Source organism: Purpureocillium takamizusanense, chromosome 3, assembly GCF_022605165.1.
Source record: "Purpureocillium takamizusanense chromosome 3, complete sequence".
NCBI lineage: Eukaryota > Fungi > Ascomycota > Sordariomycetes > Hypocreales > Ophiocordycipitaceae > Purpureocillium > Purpureocillium takamizusanense.
The window spans coordinates 2,945,856-2,972,195 of NC_063070.1; the positions used below are offsets into that span (position 1 = coordinate 2,945,856).

Genomic DNA, 26,340 nt, shown 5'->3' on the forward strand with positions numbered 1-26,340 from the left:
ATTCTCCATTCACTTACTCCCTGGGATCTACAAGGCTCGCATCAAGGCATCGCGGATAAGCAGGTAACAGATCAAATAGCCTTTGGGTGTGGTTGTGACGCAGAGACCTAGGAACTAGGAGACACATGATACAAGCGCAATTATCTCTCAATCGAAGCGTGGCATTTCGAAAGACTCATGCGATTTCACACAGCGGTCACGCGAGCTTGCGACGAGGTCATCTGGAAGCTCCGGCTACTTGCACGGTAGGACGTCCCATTGGGCCACAGACATCGGATCGGGTGCCGCATCTGCCCTGCCCCGCATTGGCGAGGGTCCCCCCGGATCGGCAGCCACGGAGTCGGCGTCCGCGGATGTGGCGCGCACTCTTTTCCGCCGACGTGCGCATTTCTGTACGCCTTGGTATCAGTTGTGTCAGTCAACACGACCGGGCCAATCCCTCCTCCTCCTCCTCCTCACTCCGTAACGAAACTCTCATCACCTCCTCGCCCATCCCTCAACGTCCCGGAGCGATCCACCGTGCTGTACGAACTAATCACATAAAACAGCAGCAGCAGCAGCACGACACGGGGCGCCGTCATCATCACCACCCTCCGCATTCTCCACAGGCGGCGGCCGACAGCGGCGGCGGCGGCACCTACTTACGTACCTACACGAGCAAACACGACGACACCACGCGGAGACACACACACAGAGACACGCACACGAGTCAGCACGACTTATCGTTACCTATCTGGCAGGTTGTGTGCGTGTGTGGGATTCTGAGACCAGACCAGACCTGACGCACGCACGCAAGCAAGCAAGCGCGGCTTCGACGGCAAACCACGCGGGCAGCATTCCTTTCTTTATCCAACAAGGCCAACGGGGAATAGTAAACCAGGCAAGCTCACATCCCGTCAAGGCCGAGTACGAAAGTGACCCACGATACGGTGTTGGAGACTTGAGAGTACTGGAGCACGGAGGAAGATTGTTGGAAAGAAGTGAGTGTGTGTGACTTGCACCACCATGGCGGAGACCACGGCGACGGCGACGGCGACGGCGACACAACTCAAGGTTGCGATCATTCAGCTCTACGCGGAGGTGAGCGCTTCTCCCCCCCCCCCTTCTCTCTCTTTCTTTCTTTCTCTCTCTCTCGCAAATCACATCAGTCGTCGTGTGTGAGAGAGAGAGAAAGAAAAGACGGCCCAAGCAACGCCCACTGACACATTTCCTTTGCTCTCTCTGCCGCTGCTACAGCCCGTCCAACCCGCCAGGAACTTTGACCGCGCGGCCGCCTTCATCCGCCAGGCCGTCGCCCAGCACGGCGCCCAGCTCGCCGTCCTCCCCGAGTACCACCTCTCGGGCTGGGCGCCCGAGCAACCCGGCTTCGCCGCCACGGCCGCCCTCGCCCCCGAGTACCTGGCGCGGTACCGGGCCCTCGCGCGGGAGCTGCGCGTCGCCATCGTGCCGGGCACCATCCTCGAGGAGCCACAGGACGATGCGGACGATGCGGACGACGATGTGCTAGGGGAGGAGGCGAGGGGGGGAAAGGCGCAGGGCACCACCACCGGGAACCATAAGGCCGCAAGCGGTAGTAGCAGGAGCAGCACCGGCATGCTCAACACGGCATACTTCATCGGCCCCGACGGCGCCCTCGTCGCGCGCTACCGCAAGAAGAACCTCTGGCACCCCGAGCGCCCGCACCTCGTCCCCGACGCCGCCGCCCCGCACGCCGCCTTCGACACCCCCTGGGGCTTCCGCGCCGGCATGCTCGTCTGCTGGGACATGGCCTTCCCCGAGGCCTTTCGCGAGCTCGTCGCCGACGGCGCGCGCGTCATCGTCGTCCCGTCGTTTTGGCTCGGCGCCGAGGGTCCGTCCCCGGATAGGGATAGGGTCGTGATGGCGGACGGAGAGGGGGCCGGCGCTGCTGCTGCTGATGCCATGTCGACTGCGACTGCGACTGCGACTGCGAGTACGACTGCGACGGAGCGCCTGTTCGTGGAGAGCACCTGCGTGACGCGCGCGTTCGAAAACACCGCCGCCATCGTGTACGTCAACGCGGGTGCGCCGGCGGGCCTGCCGGAGGGGGCCGTCGATGGCCAGGGCTACGAGTACCTGGGGCTCAGCCAGGTGGCGATGCCGCTCCGAGGCGCGCTGGGCAAGATGGGGCCGTCCGAGGGCGTCCAAATCGTCGACATAGACTTCAGCGTGCTGGACAAGGCCGAGGAGGCGTACAGGGTGCGCCAGGATATTGCACGCGAGGGCTGGCACTACGTGAGGAATATGTCCGTGAGCGCCAAGAAGCAGGACGCCTGAATCCATCATGCATGAACAATTTTGGACCTTCCATAGGTGCAAATCTATCATCAGTTAACGGTAATATGGCGTTTGCCACGACGGGCATCGTGCCCCCCCTCCATGCAAGTCCCCTAGCCTATCGCGGCATCTCCTGATGACCGAGAGTTCCCCTAGACCGCAGAGCCACCAAAAACATCAACGCCTGCCATGAATGATTCGACCGCCTGTGCTTCGTAACTCGTGGCCCACCTATCATGCCTTCTGGATTTCGTCCTTGTCCTTCAAGTATCGCCGACGCAGCTCCACGCCCTCCGCGGTATGCTTTTCCACCAGGCGCTGCGCGTCCTTTTCGGCTTTGCGACGGGCCTTAACATCTGCCGCCGACCTCTTTGCATTGATTTCATCGACCCGCCGAAGTGCAGTATCGTCACGGTCGGTCCATACCCCCTGCCAACCCTTCGGCACACCCTGGCCCTTCTGGAGGCTGTCCATGACAGTCGTGGCAAGAAAGCCGGGAGTGAGGGTAGTGCGATCCATCGCCTCGACCACAATCTTGTGAGGGTATCCAAGCGCCTGGTAGTGGTCCACCCAGTAGCGAATTCCTAGCTGATCGTCCTTTCCCGTAGCCTTCGGGGCTTGCGTCTGTGCAGAGCTAGTCGTCTGCGGTTTCTGGGAGCTGACGGCTTGTTTCGTCTGGGAAACATATCCCGACGCACGAAATGCGGCGGGAAGTCTTCTTTTGGCACCCTTGGCCTTATTCTCTTCCGCCTGAGGGCCCAAGGGTGAGGCGTTCTCCCGGATTGTTTTTGTGGCCGACATCTGCTCGCTGCTACCAGTCTTCTTTTGAAGATCTAGTGGAATAGGTGTGACGTCCATGGCCTCAGAGTGCAACTGCTGTGATGGGGTGACTTCCACCAAGCTCTCCTGCGTTTGCAAGTTCTGCGGATAGCGAACTTGAGTTTCGAATGCCGCATCTTCACCTTCCGTCAAATCCTCATCTCCCGACGGGGGTGAAGAACGTTGAAGCTTATTGGGGCTTGTTGTTCTGCCGCCGGCCGTCATTTTGCGGACTGTTGGCGACAACGTCTGCAGTTCTCGGCGCTGCTTCTTTGAAAGAAGCTGTTCTTCCGGGGTTGAGGATATTTCCGCGTTTGGGTCCAGACGCCTGCGCTTGCCACCGTGACTAGAGATGGTGTCGGTTACATCGGCAGTCCGCTTCTTCCTCTCGCTTTCAACTGAAGCTGGCTCAGGCGATAACAAAGGCGACACAGGCAGCCCGGGCGACTGAAGTGCAGGTTGTGCCGAAGTAGCCAAGTCCGGTCCTCTGTTTGCTCCCTCGCCGTCGGACTCATAGTCCGACATTAGATCGAGAAAGTCGGCAAGGTTAAATCGGTAGCAATCGCACAGCTCTCTAGACACTTGTCCTGTCGGGTCAAAATCGTAGCCCAAGTCTTCTGCGACCTTCAGCCAGTCCACCTCGTCCCGGTGAACCTTTTGCGCCTCGACGGCTTGGCTGAGCTCCCACAGGCCCACAATCTTCGAACCAATCCAAGTTTCCAGCTCGATGTCCTTGCAGACTTCTTCCGAGTACAAGAGTATGTCGTTGATGAAAATCTTCTCTGCCATATTCTCCTCGTCCTCTCCGAACCAATCAGCGATGGGCGAGGGAGGCTCCTCCTCGGCAGGCTGCTCCTGGGCCGGCTCCTCTGGATCTTGTGCAATAGCAGACTTGGCAGGTGTAGTATCGGGTGAGTTTGAGGGCTCGCGGCTCGTTTCCGAAGCACCGGCGGCAACAGACGACCCGGAATTGTGCCTTTGGCCATCCGTCTGTTTCCGTTTGCTCTGGACGGGGCTTGATGGGGTCTCTCTCGACGCCACTTGGTCTGTAGAGACCTGAGCCTCGTCGGGTGCTTTGCCTGGCTTTCTCTTGACCTCTTGAGGCGGCGAAATGGGTTCGGGAGAGGCCTCGCGCGCCAGTTGTTCAAGGTGGGCCTGCCCTCTGGGTTGAAGCATCTTGGTGAACCGATCTCTCCAGGACTGCCACGTGTGTCGCGGATTCTGCGAAAAAGCAGTCAGAATGCCAGGAACAGATTTGTTTTTGGAAAGCGAATGAGACCCACGGTCCGCTCAAACTCTTGATAAATCTTGTTACCCGCGAGGTGCTCACCGTGGCGAAGCACCCATTTGACGAGGGCGACGTCCTCGGCGTGGTTGAAGGGGGTTCTCGTCGCTTTGCCAGGGCGATTCGCCGAGCCAACCATCCTTGGGAGATCTGGGTCCGGACCGATGCGATAGCGGTCTTTGATCTGTATGATGCCGTTGTCCACCGACTCCGTGACAAACCTCCACGAGTAGGATCCCGCGGGGGCGTCTTTGCGTGCGTGATCCGCAATGAGGATATCCGCATCCTTCTCCAAGGGCACCACCGCGCCACCGTTGTTCTGGAGAGGTTGGGTCAGTCGTCTGCACACGGGCCGTGTTTCCTTGGAGAAGCGGGGCGGGCGTCTTGCCTTGATCTTGAGCACGATGGACTCTCTCATGGGCACGCGTCGAGCGACCCAAAATGAAACGCCTTTGAAGATGGTTCCGCCCTCGGCGCTGGCAACACCGTCGTAGGTGATGCCTGCCGCCATGGTTGAACCGTATGACTGGCCGCAGTGGCAGCTGCTATCACCCTGTGTTTGTGCGCGGCGTGTGTGTGTGCCTTTGTGTGTGTGAGATGCGAGTGAGCGCGAACCGTGCTGAGTGGAGCGATGCGTAGTCAAAGTTTGCCGGTTTGGAGCTACGAGGGGAAGGACGAGGGCTGGCGGCAAATGTCGACAAAGTCATTGTGTCCAGCCGAGCTCGCGAGCAGACTTTTAAATTGAACAGACGAAAGCCGCTTCATTCAAGTCCCGTGGTCGCTCCTGCTCGCCTATTGTGTTCGAGGTGGACGCGTGATGGGGGTCGCACGCGCAATCACGTGGTCCCCAGCACCTGTGGGCCCCCCGTTTCTCCCGGTGGCTTCACTGAAGGCCCAGTGACTCCCGAAGCTTCGGGCCCGCTGAAGCGAGCGCCTCACCTCTCCCATGTCCGGGAACCAGGTCAGCCCGTCGTTGCTGGTGATCGACCTCAGCCACCTCACCCGACTAAGTGCCTCTACCAGCTGGGCCTTGCCTTGTCGTCGCCGTTGTCGAACATCCCACGTGCGGCAGACACCTCTCTGCACTAATCCAGATGCCCATCCTGTGCCCGACATGATATCGTCGCAGCCGGCCTCTCAGCTGATAGATTGCTCTCGCTTCGTTCCTCTTCGCGACCTAACGCCGGGGCCCGCGCACAGCCAGCCCAGGCAGCAGGGCCCGACGACATGATGACGCCGTTCAAATGGGCCGTCGTTTTCGTCCTGTCCCTCTCCTTCATGGTCTTTGTGACCTTTTTCGGCAGGCTACCTGCGTTTAGGTGGGTGGTGTTTCCATGGCGCCCGTACAGTATACTTCATCCACACGAAGACCTCGCTGACGTTTCGGCGCATGGAAAAAGGAAAACGCCCATCGCGGCGCTGCACAGGCTGGTATGGATTCACATCCCCAACGCCGGCATCGCCGTCGACAACGTCGTCACGGGCGGCAGGCTGTTCAGGTCGCTGTCGCGCTTTGGGAACTTTATGATGCATGACCGGCATCCCACGGTAGTGGTGAGTCTTGGGCTGTTGTTGGTCCCCGAGATGCCGCGGCGCAGTGAGTGGCTCACCGTCGCATCGCAGGTCTTCTTCCTCGCTATTCTCGTCGTGGCCGAGTACATGTATCTCCCGTCGGCATGGCCGCACCTCGGCGCCTTCACCAAGCTCTCCGCCAGCATCACGGTGTTCCTGCCCTACCTGTTCCTCTACCTCGCCTGCGCCAGCGACCCTGGCTACATCACGCCCGCCAACCACGCCTACCACATGTCCCTCTACCCCTACGACCACGCCCTCTTCCACCCAGGCAACAAGTGCAACAGCTGCCGCTTTCTCAAGCCGGCGCGGTCAAAGCACTGCAGCGTCTGCAAGCGCTGCATCGCAAAGGCCGACCATCACTGCATCTTCATCAACTCGTGCGTCGGCTACGGCAACCACCACTGGTTCATCCTCCTCCTCCTGTCCACCGCCGTTCTCACCACCTACGGCGCCCTGCTCGGCCTCTCCCTGCTGTCCACCGCCATGCGCGCGCGCTTCCCGGCGTTCCGCCTGTGGAAGCCACGCAGCATGACCACGACCGTCTACGCCGCCATCTGGGGTGCCGGCATCCAGAGCAACGTCCGCCTCGGCGCCACCACCCTCCTGGCTGTTCTGACCAGCCCGCTCGTCTGGGGCCTGCTCTTCTACACGCTCTACCTTGTCTGGGCCGGCACTACCACCAATGAGTCCCTCAAGTGGTCCGTTTACAAGGAGGATATGGACGACGGGTATGCCTTTCGCAGACCACTGTCGGCGAGCAGGATGAGGGACCCGCGGGTGGACCCCGCCTGCGCCAGGTGGCCTGTAGAACCTGAGCAGGTGCTTGTGGCGACCTCGGACGGTGAGCCGCCCATCGACGAATCGAACCTCGCTGGTGAAGGCCAGTGGGAGCGCGTCTGGAGTCTAAGGCATGTTGAGAACCTCTACGATATGGGTTTCTGGGATAATCTCGCGGATGCCTTTGTACGAGATTATGCATTCGGGGGCCGAGCCGATGAACCGCCGGCCGAGCGTAGGAGAAGTGGCAAGGCCGCGCGTGGCAAGGCTTGAATCACTGAAGTGATGATCTACTGTTTCCATCGTACACACCTAGCTAGTTAGTATACGCATAGCACGGGCAACCACGTAGCGGTTCTTGTTCATAAAAGTATTCAATGTAATATGTGATTCGCTGCTTCATCAACGTCGCTCGTTTTAATCATATCCACACGCATCTAGGTCTTGCGTGATCAACCAAGACAATGTAGCCTTCTTCCGCCGCCGTGGTAGAGAAATCGACCCCGTAACTACCCTCTTCTAGAGCGCGTAGATGCATTTATGTATGGTTTTATCCCGGTCCCGCCGTCTACAAGATCGTGCCGAAACTGCTGCTTGTTAGCGAATGCTCTTGCAGACGTCCAGTAGTGAGACTCACCCAAACGTCTGCTTGATGCTCTTGACGTAGTACTCGAGCCAGTTCCTCTTGGTGACCTCCTCCTGGCCGACAGGAACGCCCTCCCACGTAACGCGCATCACGGTCACATGGTCCACATCGTTCTGGTCAAACTCGATCTGAAGCTTGGAGTGATGGCCGGCGGGCCACTGGCTCAGGCGCCAGCTCTGCACAATCTTCTTGGGCGAGTCGAGCTCGAGGTACTCGCCCGACACATTGCCGCCGAAAAGCTCAAACTTGCCGCCCTTCTTGGCGCCCTCGAAGAGCTTCGGAGGGGACCGCGTAAAGGCCGCCAACCGCTGGGGGTCGACAAAGGTCTGATACATCTCCTCGGCCGTGGTCCGGAATTCTTCGTTGTCCGTCACCGTGACGGTGTTGACAATGCCAGAGGTGCTGGTGGGAGTGCTGCTTTCGGGAGCCTTGGGCGTCGAAGAATGGGGATGCAGCTTGGGCGTGGAGAAGCCGCTGGAGGGGTTTGAGCCGGCAGCGTGCTGGATGTCCTTGCCGTGCTCGGCAATCAGCGCGGGGGCGAGCTTCTGGAAGTGCGTCCGCAGCTGGGGGACGATTTTGGACCGCACGAGGTCCTTGACGGGCTGCTTCTCCTTTGACTCGGAGAAGATGTCCACATCAAACTACAGCATATTAGGGCCATGAATACTCCCTGGTTGAAGCATTGGTGTACGTGTGCCACATACCACATACTCGTCCTCGTCGGTGTCGTGGGCAATCTCCGGCACGGTAATGGTGCCCGAGACGTCGTCCGCGTCAGGCGCAGATCCTGGAAGGCATTAGCGCTCATCGTGCAGCCAGCAATCTCCGAATGATCCCATACCGGTATACTCGAGAACCAGCTTCACGTCGAAGATGGTAATGACCTTGCCCTTTCGCTGGCTGACATCGACGTCGCCGTCCATGCTCTGGATCTTGCTGACCTTGGCCTCGACATCGCCATTCTTGGCCTCAATCTGGGTCAGGTTCTCCTCAAACCATGTCCTCGCCCACGCGGAGACGTCCTTGTTGACCCAATGCCAGTTATTCGGGTTGTGCAGGACCATTGTGCCAACGAGGCTCCAAACAGACGGAAGGGGGAGGCGCGAATCCTGGCGCGAGCGCGGGTCAGCACGTGCACGCTAACTCAAAACGCAAGACAGAGCGAAGAATTTAATGTGCAGGAGCATGTTCAGAGGTGGTTTGTAAACCACAGCAAATTGGTCATCAATGGAGGGAGTACAAGTCACCCTATGACTGGTGCCAGCTGGAGTCTCATCATGTTGACTGCGGCGGGTGTGCGTTGGGCAGCGGAAGAGCCTTGGGGGCCAACTTACAGTGATGCAGTTGTATGTAGGCGTCAATTGGGGTGTGTGATTGGCGGGCCGCGACGTTCTCGGAGAAAGGGTTGGCGAGGAGGAGGGAGGAAGGAGGAGGAAGGAGGAAGTAGAGTTGAGAAAAGGACGAAGTTGGCGAGCTCAGAATGCTCTAGAATTTCACGAGAGCCTTGTGCCCCCACCACGAGGTGAAAAGCGGGGCTGGTCATTTCGTAACACATGACAGGCTGGCGTGAAGCGCTTCCATCATCAGCCTTGCATTGCCGACTGCCTTTGCAACTTGGACGTGTGCACTCTCCAAGTCGCACGTTTCGATGCTACGATGGGACCTGAGCGCCGTATAAAGCGCGATGAACTCTGTTGCTGGCAGGGCAATACGCGCCACGTGCCTGGCTATGGTGAACGATTCGCAGCAAAGTCGACGCAAATCTCAAATGCACCAGCAAAGTCCTGTCGAGACAATGATGTTGGGCGTTTGCTTTTGCTTCGATGCGTACAACCGACAGGGACATGTCTGGCAGGGCCGAGACCGTCACGTCCCACGTATGACTTATTGCCCCCGGCGGCACAGGATCAAGCAGAGGGTCTCTGCGCGCCCAATTTTGCTCCACCAGTTGCCGGCCGACGACATGGAGCTGGGCTACGTACAAGTTGGCCAGGGGCACGTCCAAGGAATTATTAAGATTTAAATCGAGCTCGTATAGGGCTCGCATCTAGTGGGAGTGCATCGCATCGGCAGGAGCCGCAGGGCTATGCAAGGCTTCATGGCTTGACCAAGACGTTCTTATAAAACAGGTTGCAGCGGCGATCGCCAGCCTTGCCGGACGCAAAGCCGAGGAAGAGACGCGGTTCGCCAGCGGCGGTCGTGTAGACGCCCATGCCCTCAGGTTCCCGGAATTCTAGAGACTTGCCAGCTTCCGTGAAGACGGGACCCTGCTTGATCTTGCCGGTGTTGACGTCGACGCTGGTGACCTCGGAGTCGAGCTTCCCATGGTTGATGTCGTTGGACGTGCCGCTCAGCATGTAGACGTACGAGCCGTAGGCCACGTAGCCCTGGAAGACGTCGGAGCGGCCCTTGAGCGCCGGCTGCGGGACGTTGTACAGCGGGGCCGAAAAGTCGCCCTTGCGGGCCTTGTCGATGGCGAAGCCGGCCAGGCACTTGCCCTCCTTGCAGCTGTAGCGGCAGACGAGCGACTGGTCGAGGCCGTTGATGTTGCAGATGATGTTGCTGGAGGAGGGGAAGGGCTTGAACTTGGTGACGGCGTTGGAGCCGCTGCCGACATTCACCGTCTTTCCCTTGGCCCACTTGAAGCGAGCGAGCCTCTCGCCGTAGCCGTTGCTCTTGCAGTTGGCCTCGGTCCACAGGAACGTGTCGGCGCCCACGGGCTCGGCGCCGATGGCGACGCCGTGCCCGGAGCCCAGGACGTACATGTGGCCGACGTACTTGCCGGAGAAGTCGAGCTCGGTGATGCAGAGGTCGCCCTTGTCGCCGGGCGTCCCGTTCTTGCGCTGGGCGACGAAGAGCCGGCGGTTCTTCTGGTCAAAGGCGAAGCTCTGCTGCACGGTGTCGTCCTTGAGCGTCTTGTGCCGGAAGAGGTCGTGCGAGGGCTCGTTGAGCTTGAAGTAGGCGGACGGGGCCACCGCGCGCGGGGCGATGGACTGCTCGGTGGCGAGCTCGGCGACGGAGCGCTCTGCGATGATGACGGAGGCGCGTGTCGTCGAGGTGAGGAGGGAGACGACAAGGGGCGCAAAGGCCAGGGCGAGCTGACGAAGGGAGCCCATCGCGGATAAGACTTGATTGACGGTTTAGCCTCTTCCGCCGCTGTGTCTGATGATTTGTCTTGATGCGCAGATGTTGGTGACCAGTCGGCTCAACGGCACATCGCGTTATATATCTCGATCCGGGAAAGGGATATTATTCTCCAGGACAGGAAAAACTACACGTGCTCGCCTGCCACAACATTGCAGCGGCTGAAGACTCCCCCCCTCCTACTAGCCCGAGCAGCAGACTCTGTTTGGAGAGAGGCATCGCGATCGGCGCGTGGGCAGTAAGACTGCGTCGGGGAGATTTTTTTCGACAAGAGGTCGGCGCGCTCTAAAATGAATGGGAACATGTCTTTGGGCGTGCTGGACGGGGCGCTGACCGATGTCGGGGAAACACTCTCCCCGACTCATTACAAAGGGTGTATTCAGGCCTGGCAAGTCTAGGTTGGGGTCCCTCTTGGCATAAGCGCTGATCGGCCGCTTTTCACGCGCCATTGCTCTCAGAGGCGTCCTTTGCGAAGGAAGCTCGTCGGCTTGGCCAGAGCGAAATGACTGCCCCTGGACCCTGGCAGAGTTCTAACTTTTAGCTAATTGTAGGCGCTGTCGTTGGTTCAGGGTTGTGCATGCGTACAGGTAGAGGTAGTAGCTATGCATGGACTCGTTATGATACAATTTACCTAGTGCTGCTGCTAAAAGCGTAGCATCTATCGAAAGCTGGCCAAGCTTAGTGGCCTTGTTCGGGCACTTCTATGGTTGCTGCAAAAGTAGAGCATATATAAAAATAAACCCCATCCCGCCTCCTTGCCGCGTCTTCCTATTCCGTCTTGCAGTGTGGATGTTGGGAGGCTCACGTTGCGTGTCACTCCACCGGGTATGGTTGCTCATGTTCAGGAATCAGGAGCGGATACAGGGTTGAGTGGTGGCCACGGAATGACCACCCGCCAATCACTGGTAGTTCTGAACGCGTAACCAACAGAGGACCGCGCTCGTGCTTAGGCCTCTCTCATCGGCCTGATAACCGTACCTCAAGACACACACATCACCTGCTGCCGATGGATATCTCTGTGTATGCGGCGAGGGCGGAGGACATTGATGTACTATCCAGGTTCCAGATTGCCAACTTTTTCCGCCAGCACAAGTCCATTACGAGAGATGATTGCAATCACAGGGCTACGATCATTGCCAAAAGTCCAGTCTCTCCCACGCCAGTACAAGGTCAGACCAGCTACACCGTGGCAGCCGACGCTGGTCACCAGCGGAGAATCGTCCAATTCCGCAGCTCGGCCCTGGATATCGACATCCTCCGCCAAGCACGGCAAACTTATGGAGATTTTGTCCCCAACTGCGAGTTCCGTGACATGTTGAGTGATCTCTACGTGTACGAGGCGGATCTCGTGGCGGGAGTTGCCTTCTGTCGAGCCCGGCGTGAGCTTCTCGCCCCTAGGATGACACAGCATCTTCTTCGAACTGTACAGGACTTCGCGAGGTCTGTCGACGAGCGTTTCACACCGCATTGAGTTCCTTGCTTAGCCAAGGACTAGATTCTTCGCTTCGGCGTGGACGAACCGGCTGCCATTGAAGCAGTCACCGGACGTCGCCCGCGCATTGTTCGCCCATTATTCCAAGATCCTCGATCAACTCTCCCACGGCCTGCCTGACCGCTTTCAATTGAGGCTAGACGAGGTACGCCAAGGACTCCCACTGCTGTTTCGGTCGGACTACCCGATGGTGCTCAACCACGACGACCTCCTGGAGATGAACATCCACATGGATAAGGACAGTGGTCGCATCACCGGCATCGTCGACTGGGCCGACGCCAAGATCACCCCCTTTGGTACGTCTCTCGGCGGTCTCGAAACTGTTCTTGGCGTACAGACTTCGTCGCGCTGGTTCTTCCATCCTGACCAAAGCTTCCTCCGAGAGAGATTTTGGAGCACCTTCTACGGCATAATTGGGCATCTTGCCGATGATGATCGGCGAGCGATCGAAGTTGCGAGGGTATTCGGTTTGTTTCGGACTCATGGCTTTGATCGCCGGCCTGAGAAGGAAGACGCGTCACCTCTTGCGGAGGGAGATCCGGAACTCGTGTGCCTTGAGGCATTCTGTTGCCTTAGGCCAGCCGGCGCAGCTCTGGACCGCACACAAGCTATTGCGCCTCAGAGATGAATGAAGGAATGTTTACATCGTGGTACTTGTGCTGTTTCTGCATGACTTAAATGTATAATTAATCCATGGCTGATGGTTGTTATCTATATTGCCCACTACCATAGGCCCAGGACATGCAAGTGGGATGCACCAAGTCAAAGCAAATATATGTGTATTGCCCTGTAAGCCTCTGCTACAAAGTGAAAGCTGTGGCTTCAAACTGGCAGTAAGGACCACCAGGTATGAAAAATGACGATAATGACAATACGAGAGGAGCCTAATGACTGTATATTAATAATGTATTATCCTTTAGCAATATATTAAAACTATAATTATATATAGATTTGTAACGAAGAGATTATGTCGTAGTCAATAGCCAAGTCGGCACTAAATCTGCAGACACCAGGGAGACGCCCAGCAGGGCTCTCATCCTTCCTCCAGAAAACGGCGGAAGCCCAGCCGGAACACCGTCTGCCGGCGAAAGAAGGCCCCTGCGGATCGGCCTCGGCACCCGATGGACAAGAATAGGACCTGTCGGCGGGGACGTCCGGGATCGATCCATGCCCGGGTCATTCGCCGCGGGAGGCCGCCGCGCAAGGCCCAGAAACACCATACCGCGCGTTGCCAACGTTCGCACATCTTTGATACGTCCGTATTTGTAAGCTACGTACGAATTATCTACAGAGTAGCTCGGCTAAGTCCGCAACTGCCTCTGAGGCCGCTTGTAGCACAAAAGCATCTGCGTACTTCGTACGTACAATTTACAAATGAAGCAATGCACCCGAAGTCGTCTTTCTGACCTGCGTCGCCGCCCCCGTCGGTCGGGGCTCGCGGCTGCCCATCCGTCGGGCCGGCGCATGGCGTGAGAATCGCTTCCTGGAACAAGGCCATGGCATGGCATTGGCATGCCCACACTATACTGACGACAAGGTCATGAGCGCTGATGCTCCCCAAGGTCCAGGCAGGCACCATCAACTCCGTACTGTCGCACAAGACGCTACTAAGCGCCGGCCGCCAACCCTACCGAGCCTTCACATGCGTCGTGGTTCACGCGGGCCAATCAAGGCCCGGGACATGGCCCGACTGAACCCAAGAATAGAATGCCAGGGGGGGCGGGCGGTCCACTAAAAAGTCGCGAGGATATCGAAGGCAGTGAGCCAATCCACGCGCTTGCCCGCCTTGGACGACTGGACAGCGTCGATCGCCTGGGGGGTGGGGGGGTCGGCGGGCCCGGGGAGGGCACGGGAGGCTGATGACCGTGATGGGACAGCGCGCAACTTTGGCCGCCCAGCGAAAGGTGCGTCGGTGAGGTTCGTTGCGGGTTGCTCGTTGGACGACGATGATGGAGGCGGAGGAGAAGAGGGAGACAGAGGACCGTGCCCGCTCGACCGAAGATGAAGAAAGATAGAAAGCCTGGGCGGTGCCGGACTGAAGGAGCACAGGCAGGCAGGCAGGCAGGCAGAGTGCAACAGAGGAGGTTGAATCACCGCATAGGTAGATGCGGTTGAGAGCAAGATTGACGCTGCCACGGCGGCCCGCCGTGTCACAGCTTGACTGACGATGCTACGAGGCAGCGTCGCATTCAATGCGAACGCGTCAGGCCAAATAAACTGTACTTGGAGCGCGGTGCAGGAGCCCAAAGCAAAAGGGCGTGTCGCTCACCATCCGCCTCGCCCAACGAGAGCGACGGTCATGTACACGTTTGAACGGGACGCGCGACGAGAGACTAGGTAGCTGGGGCTGGCATCACCATGCTGAGAAATGCGATTGAGCCCTGCAGCTGCTTAAGTTGCTTGCTGCTGATGCTGCTGCTGATGCTGCTGCTGCTGCTGCACCTGCAGGCAGCTCGGCAAGCCACCTATGGAAAGTGCCCTGCAGCGGCATCAAGGCCCTGGCGTCCATCCATCCATCCCCCTTGGTGCGGCGGGCAGCACCTGCTGCTGCCTCAGCATCCATCTCGTGCAGCAAGCACTAACTAGGTAACTTGAGAGGCTTCCATCCATTACTCAAGGCAGGGGCATCCCTTCCATCCATCCACCTCAGCCATCCATCCAATCCCAAACTACCCTCCAGGTGAGGAGGTGAGAGACGCTGCAATCCGCCCCCCTGCCGCCTCCCACGAGCAGCCCACGAGCAGCCCACGAGCACTGGAACCCAGCCCAGCCCAGGCCACCAGGCGGCGTCGGCCAACCACAACCACCATGGCCGCCCGCCGTAACCAAAATGCACGACTCTCACGTCGTCTCTCCCCCTCCAACCCCCAAACTTCGACTCATCCCTCGCTCGTCATTTGTTTGCTCTTTGACTGACCGCTCCGGCGCCGCCTCTCCTGGATCCCACGTCGTTCGGCGTACACACACACCATCCATCAAGCGGCTTCCTTCCCCGCCGCGCAGCCTATCTGCAGTCAGCACCTTCCGGCGCGCGCGCGCATCGTGACCTGCATCTCCTCCGCCTCCTACTCCTCCTACACTCCTCCCGCTTCTCCTCCTACCCCCCTCCCTCGCCGCTTGCGCACTGATGGATCTGTGACGGGGACTGGCCTGGCTAGGTCACGCAAAACGGCCAGACAGCTCGCATCTCGCAGCACGACCTAACCCTTGACTCGACTCAGGCCGCGGGGCCCAGCCGCCGCGGCAGCCAGGCGAGGCAACACAACGTGTGTGTTAGTCCGACATCGTCCGCCTCCGTTACCCGCCCACGCAACGGCTGCCTCCAGCTTCACCCCCATACGCCACCCCCCCGGTCGCGCCCTCTGCGGCTCGTCCAGGTCGCATAGTACTACTATCCCCAGACGGTTGAGCTCCAAGCCCGCATCGCATTAAGCAAGCAGCCTCAGGTTGGACAGACACCACCGGGGACCATCCGGGCTCGAATTAGAATGGACTCTCCCCGTGATCAGGCCCGCCTCCGCCAAGGCCTGAATCCTCTCACCACGAGCTCACTCGGGCTCTACAACGCCCAACTAAATACCCCCATCTCGGCCGTGTCCATGGCCTCATCGCACATTCATTCCGCGCACACTCCCGCCAGCGCCATCCAGCCCTACAATCCTCAGGAATGGGTTCCTCCCAGCGGCCCCGCTCCTCCTGCCACGATGCCGTCCACGGACAGGACGCGGCAGTTCGAAGCCCAAGGTAGTGTGGTGCCTCATGTCTGGTGCCTCGATGTCGTCTTGATGCTGATGTCCGTGTCACTCCAGCAGCACCTCCTCCCCCGTACAGCCCACCGAGGAGCCAGCAACAGCGGCCGATGAGCACCGCGTTTGAACACGCCATCTCATCGACTCCCCCGCCTCGAATAGCGACAATTGCTGTACATCGGCCATCCCCCGAACCTTCGGCGGCTCGCGCCTTTCCACCGCCCCCCGGTGCCAGCGGTCGAGGCGGGTCCCGCGAGAGACGATTCGGACTGCCCTCTCTCAGCCGTCGGAGAGACAACGACCAGGTTTCCCAATCTCCAGAGCCGCAACCACAACCCCTTGGCGGGCCGTTCAGAAGGAGTATGGGGCCAGCCTCGCTATATCAAGAACCCGAACGCATGACTTCCCCATCCTCCGCCGCCGTGAACCCCGTCCCGCCGTCAGCACGCCGCGCCGCCTCCACAGGTGCCATCGATACACCAACGTCCGCCCGCTCACGATCCACATCGCAGACGCGCTGGGAGCCGGGCATGCCTCTCCCCCCACCCCCGCCAGGGCCGCCGCCATCCAGCTCCAGGTCACAGAGCGTGCAGAGCATGGATAGAAACAGTGTGCCCATCATCTCGCCTCCGACGCGCCGGGCCCCTCCCAGCGGCATAGCCTCTCTGGGACCGGTGCCTCCCACGCCGGCAAATTGGGTTGACGGGGACGCCCTCCCAAGCCAGAGGCCGCGGAGCAAATCACCCGGCCTAACAATCGACACGGCCACAGCTTCCAGCTCCCAAGACGTTCCGGAACCTCTGACATCGTCGGGAAGTGCCAGCGGGGGGCTCAACCGGGCTAGAGCTGTCCGCCACGACAAGACCATCATCCAACGACGTACCGAAAGCCGCAACCGACATACATCTCAAGGGTCCCTCGATGCCACAACAAGGCCGCATGAGATACCCGATATCGTTGTGCCGCGCAGCCCTGATAGCCACAAGCTGTCTCAGCCCAAGGCGAATGCTCGCAGCGGCGGATTACTGCCTGACCTCTATCAAGCCGGGGAATCGTCAAGCCAGGCAGACTCTCGCAACTCGACCCCTCGGGCTCCAAACTCAGCCAAGCTACCACTGCTTCAGACGGCAACTCCGCCATTTTCGCCATCCGCAATCAAGTCCGGTCAGCCCGCCAACACCTCCCAGTCGGCCATTGTGCCTAAAGCGCTGCCCACCCCACCTCCACAAACACGGTCGGCGTCGTGTTCCCGGCCTCGGGACGGTTCCCGACCTCCTGCGTCGGCCTCAACCCCAGTATCCAAGCACACGGTTGTGACGCAAAATGCGAGCCAGTTTGCGGCCGCGGCAGTCGAGCGGTTTCGCGCCTTTGCGGAAAGGGAAGCGGCGGTGTCCAGTGATGCCGACAGGGTTCGTTTGTTTGCGGACTTTTTCGTCAACGAGTCGAGGATCCGTCGCGAAAGATACTCTGCGGCCATCAGCGCCATGGGATCGGAGATTTTTGACCTAAGTCGAGACCTCTTCCGACCCATGACTCCCCCCAGGCGCGACTCGGCTACATCGCAAGAGCAGTGGACGCCAGCTTCAACCGATCCCGCCGCTTCTTACAGAGACTCTGTGGGTTCTGCCCCTCGGGGCGAGGGGCTTTCCAACTCCGCGCCCACGTCAGCGAACCTCCCCATGTCGCCAAGCGCCGGTGCGACCAACAATGGTACCTGGGCCGCCAGCAATTATATGCCATCACTCTCGCCGATCCTGAGCATGAGCGTCAGCGACAACTACGAGAACGGCAGCTCTAGGGGTCGTCCACCGAGCAGATGGTGGGAATCGGATTCGCAAGGTGATGGCTCACGAGTCTTTGAGAGATCGAAGCGAGAGTCAAAGTACATGGGCGTCCCCAAGGACCAATGGGTCGAGGAAGAGGCGGCAGGCGGGAGTGACTACAGGTCTTCATCTGAATACCCTCCCGAGAAGACCGGGTGGCACGATCAGAGCGAGCCGGTCAAGACGCCGCAACCGCTGCACTCGGCCACCACCACACCAGTCGACCCTAGCATATCGCCATCCTCCTACAAGTCAGGATCGCTAGACGTGTCGCGGCTTGTCACAATGCCTCCACCGTACCCGCGCCACCACCCGGCCGTGAACAACAACCACCCCGAACTGGCCACGATACGGAGCTCTGTGAGGGCGTTGGGCGATCTCTCAGAGATTGACAATGCCAAGGAGCGGTTTGCCATTGCCAGCTCGAAACGGAGGGAAGAGTTTTCGCAGGCTGCCTCGCAGAGGCGCCAGTCACTGCGAGCCAACCTGCAGCGGGAGATCAATGCCGGGAACCTGGGGTATGCGGACGCGGCTGCGATCGAGTCGGACTCGCAGGATCAGGAAAAAGACAAGAAGAAGGAGCTGGAAAAGTCGGAGTACGAGCTATTTCAAAACGAGGTGATATTACCCCTGAACGACCTGTTGACAGGGCGCATCGCCCGGGCCAAGGACTTGTTCGACGAGCTGTCGCGGCACTTGTTCGACAGCGGACGGATCGATGCGGACATGCCACAGGAGGAAGGGGACGACAGACCGGAGCTGCTCGAAAAGTTGACACTTCTCAAGTGGATATTCGAGATGCGGGAGACTCTCCACCGGGCTATTTACGACATCTTGTCGGACCGCAACGCGCGATACTGCGAGGTGGTGATGACGCCGTACCGGCTCTCGGGAAACACCGACAAGCTCAAGTCGGCCGAGGCCTTTTTCGCAGAGGACGCGGCCAAGCGCGAATACGCGTTCTCAAACGAGGTCCTCGACCGGGCGCGAGAGTTCCGAACGGTCATGGAAAAGTCGGTCGACCGAGGCGTGGCGCTGCAGCTTTCTGCCTTTTGGGATATAGCGCCACCACTGCGAGAGTTGCTGGACAGCATCCCCAATGACCTAGAGGGCTTCCGCATCCAGATCCCACCATCGGAACTCGACGAGAACCCGACGTACCGGGAGCATCCGCTGCAGTACTTGTTCAGTCTGCTTCAGCACATGGAGAAGAGCACATACCAGTTCATCGAGTCGCACACAAACCTCTTGTGTCTGCTCCATGAGGTGAAGGGCGCCGTGGTAAACGCCAAGGCGAGGGTCCTGGCGTCGCAACCGGAAGAGATGGACGGCACGCGCCTGCGCCCTGAAGATCGCGAGGAGCGGGCGAGGGCGATGCGACAGAGCGAGGACATGCGCCTGACGGAAGATCTCAAGGAGAAAGTTCGTGTCGTGCAGGACCAGTGGAACGGCGCGCTGGGCGAGGGCATCAAGAACGTAAAGGAGCGGACAGCGACGTGGCTGCTGGAGTCGGGCGGCTGGGACGAGGCGCTAGAGGAGTCGGCGGTGTTTGGCGGAGCATAGCATAACTACCTACTTGCCTTTTTGTGGCAACGGAGGGAGAGCGCGTGGATGTGACTACCTACCTACCTACCTAGATACCCCAAGGATTATTTACGGCGTGAGACGAGACGCGCATGGCCGGCCACTGTACGATGGTGACGGTTCGTGGACGCAACGTATACGCCGAAGTGTCGTCGAAAGCGGAAGTGCCAGAAAAAGAAGCCCCCCATGAGACTTGTGACATTCACATTCTTCAGCATCTTGATCGGGTGCAAACACGAGTGGAGGTATTGATGTGAGTCTAGTATACGAGGCTTGAGCGGGCCGGTTATGTACGCCACAGCCACCACTATAACACAATGTACTTTACGACCGCGGCCAGTATATTGTTACTTAAGCCGCAAAACAGTTGCGGCGCAGCGTGCTCCCAAGTAATTGTAGGCGCCCCGTTCTTGACCTGGTCGTCGGCGTTTATACCACTTATATATATGTCGCCACTCGAGGTCCCTGAGCCCGCTCGTTGTTGATACAGACCCTCCCGAGCCGCCGCCGCCAACCTGGGCGTGTCGAAAAGGTGACCGACCGAGAGCGGCGAAGAGAAACCCCAAGACAGGACGTAATAGTAGGTTGAAAGACGCGGCGCACTTGGTCCAACCAACCGGCCGGTGCATCTGTTGATGTTCCCCTATGCACAAATGATCTAATCTCCTCCCTCCTCCCTTCTTCCACGCCGGTGCGTTCGGATCGGGTCCAGATCGAGAATGCCCATGTTCTTGATTGGAGAGCCGGCGTGAGTGGTGTACACATCCGTCCCCGTCGTAATATCGCTAGGAAGTTGTATTATGTCGTCGTAGGTGAATGAAGGGAGTCTTTGTTGTCGTCGCGGTATGCACGGCCCAAGTCGTACGAGAACCAACCCCCGCCCCCGGGCCGCGGTATGGGAGCCCATATCGAAATGGTAGGCCAAGAAGAGGAAGACGAAGAGGAAGAAGGAGGGGAAATACAGCTTAGCCGGCGATGGGTACTTGTCTTCCCTTTTTCGTGCCCGGTGGCGGATGGGCGAAAGTTCCGCGAGAGGTGTATGCGTGCCTGTTGGGATGAGTTGGAGGACCGTCTCTCTACCCTCAGCGGCGCGGGTGGGACACTCTGCGACGGATACATGCGGATGTACGTGCACACTCGCACTCGCACATAGCTCTCATGCCCGTCGTCGGTCGGGTCCACCTCTTGTGCGGCTTTTGCCCCTCCCCTCCCCCTTCCTCGCTCGGCGGTTCCCTCTGGAGAGCTAGCTTGTGGAAAGAGAAATGAGAACAAGAGCAAGACCTGTGCCTCGCTCGCTGCTCATTTCTCGCCTGCGTACCCGACGGGCAGGTCCATGCCAACGCGGCGGGCGGTGAGGCGCACGCGCTCCTCCTCGTCCATGTCCATGCCCGGGTTGTAGCGCTCGATGAGGGCCACGTACTGGCGCTGGGAGCGCAGGTACGCGACGATTTGCTCGGCCTCGGCGTGGGCATGGTGCTGCTGCTGCTGCGGCGGCGACGGTGACGATTGGGATGCTGCCGCCGGTGTCGACGACGGGGCGGCAGCAAAGGTGCCGCGCAGGTGGGCGTGCAGCGGCGAGCGGGGGGCCTTGAGGATGGGCCGCGGGGGCAGCTCGCGGAGGAGGGAGCGGTACAGGGAGCGCAGGTGCGCGGGCGAGCGTGCGGTGGCCATGGTTGCGCTGCGAGCGAGGACGGACGGGTGGCCGTGGGTGGTTTGGCGATGGATGGGAGATGGGAAGCGTCGGAAATGAAGCCCTTTTTGTTGCGAGCGAGGAAAAAAAACATCACGGGCAGGGGTCCCGTCGGTTGGTTAGTGGATTAGTTTTGGCACTTGTCAGCTGTCGCCGCCGCAGTGGGGCCGCCGCCGCCCGCATGGTGCCCCGTGTCTCGGCCCCACCTTCCTCCGCCTCGGAGCTCTGTCCGGCAAGGCCAAAGACAATCGGGGCATTGGCTGCTCAAATTGCCTTTGCGATGGCTTGTTTTGATACCACAAGCCGGACCAGCTGCTGTTCCTCCTCCTCTTCCTATCTCTTTTCCTCCAAATGCATCTCCCCCCACCCCCCAGGGGCCGTCACAACACAATCTCTCTCTCTCTCTCTCTCTCTCTCTCTCTCTCTCTCTCTCTCTCTCTCTCTCTCTCTCTCTCTCTCTCTCTCTCTCTCTCTCTCTCTCTCTCTCTCTAGCTGCTGTCCGTTGTCAACGTACCCACCACCATAGAGGAGTCTTGGTAGTCCGAGGGGGCCGATGTCACGCTGGCCGCTGTGTTTCTGCTGTCGCCGCTTCGCGAGACCGCAACAACACTCGATGCTCCTTGGCCTTCGTCGGCTTCCGAGGCAGCAGCAGCAGTAGCAGCCGAAGCAGTGAATGCGATCCTGCCCCTGCGCAAGTCGCGATCCGGGACTCCGAGGACTATCGCCCCGTTTCTGTAGAACGTCTTGGTCGTCACACCCGGCCGAGTTGGAGATTGAGCAGCACTTGGACGGAGAAGAAGCTCCCTCGTCCAGCTTCTTGCCTTGGATAACGACAACATCTTCTCCTTACCGACGTCTGTGGCAGGCAGAAATGCCTGCATGCGAAGCGGGCCCGGGCATGCCATGCTACGATGACTGTTTCGACTACTACCGAGGCAGGGGTTGAAACACCCAGCTGGATTCTTCCACGGAAATAACATGCGAACCATTCGATCGCTCGTATCTGCTGTCCGCCATTCCTCTCGGTGGAGGTATTCGAGGTCGACCACGGCCAATGCCAACATGTCCTTGCCGCAGGGCATCGGCATGTTCCAGAGGCAACGCCTGCAGCAGGCTGCTTCATTGCTCATCTCGACGGGACGCAGTATGTTGCCGAAGCCCTTGCCGAAGAGCGCAACGGCTCCGATGCTGCGAGCAAACTTGATCCATCCCTTGGCCACTTTGTGCAGTCTCACCGACCTCGCCGGTAGCGTTCCAGCCCCCTCGAGGCTTGCCACGTCCCAGAAGTCGTACCCTTCGAGCACTGTCTCGCTCGAGGTCGAAACGGTGACGCCTGATAGTGCACCTCTTGTTGAAGCCGCGGCCATGGCTTGCATCTTCTCTAGTCCTTCGACCAGGTCTCTAATTCTATCAGCGACGTAGAAGCCAGTCTCTTTGTCAGTCCCTTGAGAAGTTGGCCCGTAGCTTTGGTGGCGCATCTCTAGGGAGCAGATCTTGCGGGATGTTAATATTTCCAACGGGACGGAGTCGAGTCCTCCGTCCCCTCCCTCCTTCTGTTCAAGCTCTCGTTCCAGACGATCCAGCTTGGCCAGCTCAAATTGCTTATCCGACGGCCTTACACGGCTGTCGTTTGCACTCACATACAGGTTCCGAGAGCGCCCCTCGCTGTCGTTCTGTAAAGATGCCCGAAACAAATGCAACAGCGCGCTGTAGCCATCCACGAGCCAGGCGCGCTGCTCTGGCTTGTCGTACAGTATGACACATTTCCCCCTCTTACCGACGGCCTCGATCGATTTCACCCAGTTGTTTTGGCTTTGATCGAACTGGAGCGACTCACCCCTGAGCCTCTTGCATAGTGCTAGTGTGCCGGCCAATTTGAAATTGGAAGTTCCCCCTGAGATTTCCACCTTCTCCAGTGTCGCTTCATAATCTGTTACCTGCTCGACGCCGGAAAAGTATATACTGCTATAGTCTGCATGGCGAGTGCCTGCAAAGACAGTCGTTAGTCCATGCCTTTGTTGAGGTCATTTCTGGCATCTAAACTGTGTCCAAGACCTCCTTTGTTGCGGCTCCTCTTTCGTGAAACATACCGGCGACCTTTTTAACATCCGGGCACCATCCAATGACGTGGCTTGCATTCTCTATATCGTTTTGCTGAAGCGATCTGACACTTTCTTCGTCCTCGCCGTGACCGATCCTCAAATCTGCGTACGAGAGGTGAGAATCGCCTCTGTTTCCGATGAAGTGCCAAGTGATGAATTTATCCAGGCGGTCCACCCGGGTTGGATAAAGCACACTGGAATAGCCTTTAACCATGTATCGCGAACGAAAGCGGTCAAGCCGTCTCGCACGAATGATATTCGCAGCATGATGAAGAGGGATCTGAAGGCCATCGAATCTATCGGGCCGTGACGGTATCGGATAGCCTCTTGCGATTGTGAGATTCCTGAAGAAACCTTTCCAACACATGTTGAGGCCGGTGTCAAGATCTATCTGCTTCTCCGAGAATTCTAAGCGCATGCTGAAGGCGCTTCCGCTCTCTGACTGATTTAATCCTGGAGGTCCTGCAGTCAGCTCCGAGTAGCAGATGGAAAGGCCCCCCTTCTGCGCTGGAGTTCGAAGTGCAGATCCAAGCCATCCGAGCTGCTCGGAAACCTCTGCAATCTCGTAATCGGTGCCATGGACGGAAACGCACAAGACTCCCCCGTCACCCAGCCTGGCCCGCATCCACGAACCCCACGGCAATTCCTCTAGAGCATTGTTAGAGTACAAAATTCTAACACCACGCGTAAGAAGAGCTTGGATCTACCTGTATGATCGGCGTTGGGCGCGTCAATCAGACGACGGATGAGGGACAGTAAAGGGGGCATGGGCAATGGTTCCTTGGGTGTGTTTGATGTGGGAAGCGGCCAAGTCTGAATCATATATTCTCTGCAGGGTAAAGCCTGGACGCGGTGTTGATTGCCCGTGACCGTTATGAGGCGGGCGATGAGCGGAAGGTTTGACTTCTGCTTGATGCCGCCAGCACCGTCGTGCTCTCTGGGCCATGGTACATCGTCCTCACTAGAGGGGATACGAACCTCGTTCACAAATGCAACTGGATTCCACTGCACCTCGAAATGAGTATCGGAGGTCGGAGCATCCATATTGCGGGTTATTCGTGCCGGGTCAGCGTAACGCTGGTTGGCCCTCACACTTTTCCCCTTGGCTTTTGTTCGAAGTGCAGTAAAAACGGACCGGCGAATCGCCTTCTTGTCCAAGGGATCAATGCCTCGAAGACCACGATAGCGCGTCAGGCTCGAGAGAACCCAATTCTCCTCTTCAGGGTCTTGCAGGATGTCGCGATACCGCTCACGCACATCAGCGACTGAGTCTCTGTCCTGGCTGTCCATCAGTCTTGCCATCTTTTCTTCTAGACTCATTGAACTGCTCTTATCGCGGTTGTCGTCGTCCGCATTACTCAGGATGACAGCTTCTTGGTCTACGTCTTCGTTCCTGGAGTCCACCACGTTCTCAATGTCGTCGTCTTGTTCGGCAGGACCGAGCTCGGGCTGCAAACCTTCAAGGGTGCTTGTGACAACACTGGATGGCTGAGCGTAAGTATCAGTGGCTAACGAACACAGAGAAACACACCAACCTGTGAGAGCTGTTATCGCCGTTGCACATTTTGTGAACATACCACATTACCTTCCTATGCGCATCGCTCTTCCCCTTGCGGCAAAGTCTAGTGGAAAACTCTCGAAGGACCTCGGGAAGTATTTCATAAAGTAGTGCCAGGTCTTCTGAAGAGTTCCAATGGAGTCTGTTCTCGATGATATCGGAAACCCAGGTGACGAAAATTGCCTGGTACGACTCACTCGAGCTTGCAGAGGTATTGTAAGAGGCAACAGACCGTTGGGATTTCGCGTCGAAATTGTCTTCGTGTCGATTGCAGCCGAGCTCGCTCTCCGCTATCATGTCCAAACGACTGAGCGATGCAGTGCGGACACCTAGCTGTACATCAAGATGCGTCCGACCCGGCTGCGATTCGGATAGACTGGTAGGTTGAGTGCTCGGCAGCCCGGACCCTGAACCGAAGAAAGAACCATGGCTCCTGTGGCCTTGGGCCGCAGACTCACTCTCGACTTCGCCAGACTTTGTGGATACATCATCATTCAGTTTAAGGACATACTCTAAAGAGCGATTCCCTGTCTCGGGGGCAAGTTGCATCGTCATCCATGGATGTTGGCTGGCCGCAGAGGCCGTGAGGCGAGCGTTTGGATTGGGGTTAACGAGCTTGAGGATAAATTCTCGGCCCTCCTGTGAGACGCGATTTCTCACTAGGGTGGCAATGGGGAAATCCCCCGTGATACGAGCCCTGACCAAGTCGACCAGGCCAGAAAGCTCCCTGATATCGATAAACATCCGGTAGGCGACAACTCCAAGACTCCACATATCATATGAGGAGGTGAAGACTTGGCTCGGCCGAAAGCTCAGATCCTCTGGGGGGTTATGATTTTGTGTGTCTGGCCACGCAGTTGGCATACGACCTACCCCTCCGTCGCTCTTCTTGCTGCCAGAGTTTGTGATTTTGACAAACCAGTCAGGCCCAGTCGTAACGACCATGATTTTCTAATTAATAAATACGTTTAGCCTGCCTGCAAGCCTTTTGTCTTGTCTTCTCTCAAGATCGGGCATAACATACCTCGGGCTTTAGGTCTCGGTGAGTGAAGCCGTTTTGATGCATGAAGATCAGGCCCTCGAGAACTTGCCCCGTGATCTGCCTCGCCTCGGCCTCGGGCAGTGGCTTCTTCAAGTGTTGTCCAAGATTCCCGTTCTCGAGGTACTCCATGGTAATGTAGACAGAGTCGTCATTTTCGAACCAGCCATAAGAGCGAACAAAACAATGCCAGTACTTGCGACATGTCAACGTCGCACTGCGAATACAACAAATCAAAGGACGAGAAGATGGAACTTACTTTCTGATGAGAAAACTTGGCAAATGCTTCTAGCTCCCGGGTGTAGTCCAATCCATTTTCCAGCGCCACGGACTTGTCGATTCTCTTGACGGCCCGCAGCTGCCTATCTCCGTCTGCGTGGTCGCGCTGCTCCAAAAACACGCTGCTGTACGTGCCCCGGCCGACCAAGGCCTTGTGGACCCATCGTTCCTCTCGGCGTACAGGTTGTTGGTTCTTGTGCTCCCTGCTGTCGTAGAACACGTGCTCCAAAGCCGATGAAGCCGATGAAAACACCTCGGTCTCGAGCTTCGAATCGAGCTTCGAATCGCGGACGACGTCGGTGAGCGGGCTTCTGTCGGACATGGTGATGCAATCCAAGGGGCGAGCCAAGCGCCTCGATTCACGAGGCACACCAAGGCGCAACGGAAGGGAGCGAAGACGAAACTATTTGTTCGCTCTTTTCCAAGCGATGTCATGTGGTACAAGGACAGCAAAAAGTCGTCGGTGTGGCAACACACCTGCAA

The 26,340-nt window shown here is 58.4% G+C and overlaps 9 protein-coding genes across 9 annotated transcripts; 4 read left to right on the forward strand and 5 right to left on the reverse strand.

Annotated features, from left to right (window-relative positions):
- Window positions 1–438: 438 nt before the first annotated feature.
- Window positions 439–2,357, forward strand: JDV02_004494 (uncharacterized protein). Its single transcript, XM_047985716.1, has 2 exons — window positions 439–1,080; window positions 1,237–2,357. Exons 1-2 carry the CDS (start codon window positions 1,006–1,008, stop codon window positions 2,293–2,295), a joined length of 1,134 nt encoding a protein of 377 aa, XP_047841693.1. The 5' UTR covers window positions 439–1,005; the 3' UTR covers window positions 2,296–2,357.
- Window positions 2,271–5,178, reverse strand: JDV02_004495 (uncharacterized protein). Its single transcript, XM_047985717.1, has 2 exons — window positions 4,398–5,178; window positions 2,271–4,335 (listed from the first exon to the last, which is right to left on the reverse strand). Exons 1-2 carry the CDS (start codon window positions 4,908–4,910, stop codon window positions 2,530–2,532), a joined length of 2,319 nt encoding a protein of 772 aa, XP_047841694.1. The 5' UTR covers window positions 4,911–5,178; the 3' UTR covers window positions 2,271–2,529.
- Window positions 5,179–5,412: 234 nt separating this feature from the next.
- SWF1 (Protein S-acyltransferase) lies at window positions 5,413–7,115 on the forward strand. Its single transcript, XM_047985718.1, has 2 exons — window positions 5,413–5,953; window positions 6,023–7,115. Exons 1-2 carry the CDS (start codon window positions 5,627–5,629, stop codon window positions 7,022–7,024), a joined length of 1,329 nt encoding a protein of 442 aa, XP_047841695.1. The 5' UTR covers window positions 5,413–5,626; the 3' UTR covers window positions 7,025–7,115.
- AHA1 (Co-chaperone) lies at window positions 7,112–8,813 on the reverse strand. The gene is made up of 5 exons (XM_047985719.1): window positions 8,732–8,813; window positions 8,239–8,506; window positions 8,102–8,184; window positions 7,389–8,038; window positions 7,112–7,338 (listed from the first exon to the last, which is right to left on the reverse strand). Exons 2-5 carry the CDS (start codon window positions 8,459–8,461, stop codon window positions 7,320–7,322), a joined length of 975 nt encoding a protein of 324 aa, XP_047841696.1. The 5' UTR covers window positions 8,462–8,506; window positions 8,732–8,813; the 3' UTR covers window positions 7,112–7,319.
- Window positions 8,814–9,399: 586 nt separating this feature from the next.
- JDV02_004498 (uncharacterized protein) lies at window positions 9,400–10,843 on the reverse strand. Its single transcript, XM_047985720.1, has one exon. The coding sequence runs from the start codon at window positions 10,511–10,513 to the stop codon at window positions 9,494–9,496; it is 1,020 nt and encodes a 339-aa protein (XP_047841697.1). The 5' UTR covers window positions 10,514–10,843; the 3' UTR covers window positions 9,400–9,493.
- Window positions 10,844–11,547: 704 nt separating this feature from the next.
- JDV02_004499 (uncharacterized protein) lies at window positions 11,548–12,661 on the forward strand (the record flags this gene model as incomplete). Its single annotated transcript, XM_047985721.1, has 2 exons — window positions 11,548–11,981; window positions 12,037–12,661. 2 exons carry the CDS (start codon window positions 11,548–11,550, stop codon window positions 12,659–12,661), a joined length of 1,059 nt encoding a protein of 352 aa, XP_047841698.1.
- A 2,034-nt stretch (window positions 12,662–14,695) lies between these two features.
- JDV02_004500 (uncharacterized protein) lies at window positions 14,696–19,322 on the forward strand. Its single transcript, XM_047985722.1, has 2 exons — window positions 14,696–15,777; window positions 15,846–19,322. The coding sequence occupies exons 1-2, from the start codon at window positions 15,522–15,524 to the stop codon at window positions 19,166–19,168; spliced, it is 3,579 nt and encodes a 1,192-aa protein (XP_047841699.1). The 5' UTR covers window positions 14,696–15,521; the 3' UTR covers window positions 19,169–19,322.
- A 1,166-nt stretch (window positions 19,323–20,488) lies between these two features.
- JDV02_004501 (uncharacterized protein) lies at window positions 20,489–20,860 on the reverse strand (the record flags this gene model as incomplete). Its single annotated transcript, XM_047985723.1, has 1 exon — window positions 20,489–20,860. The coding sequence occupies one exon, from the start codon at window positions 20,858–20,860 to the stop codon at window positions 20,489–20,491; it is 372 nt and encodes a 123-aa protein (XP_047841700.1).
- A 186-nt stretch (window positions 20,861–21,046) lies between these two features.
- Window positions 21,047–26,234, reverse strand: JDV02_004502 (uncharacterized protein). Its single transcript, XM_047985724.1, has 6 exons — window positions 25,838–26,234; window positions 25,564–25,773; window positions 24,517–25,490; window positions 23,689–24,461; window positions 22,970–23,629; window positions 21,047–22,866 (listed from the first exon to the last, which is right to left on the reverse strand). Exons 1-6 carry the CDS (start codon window positions 26,177–26,179, stop codon window positions 21,368–21,370), a joined length of 4,458 nt encoding a protein of 1,485 aa, XP_047841701.1. The 5' UTR covers window positions 26,180–26,234; the 3' UTR covers window positions 21,047–21,367.
- Window positions 26,235–26,340: the final 106 nt, after the last annotated feature.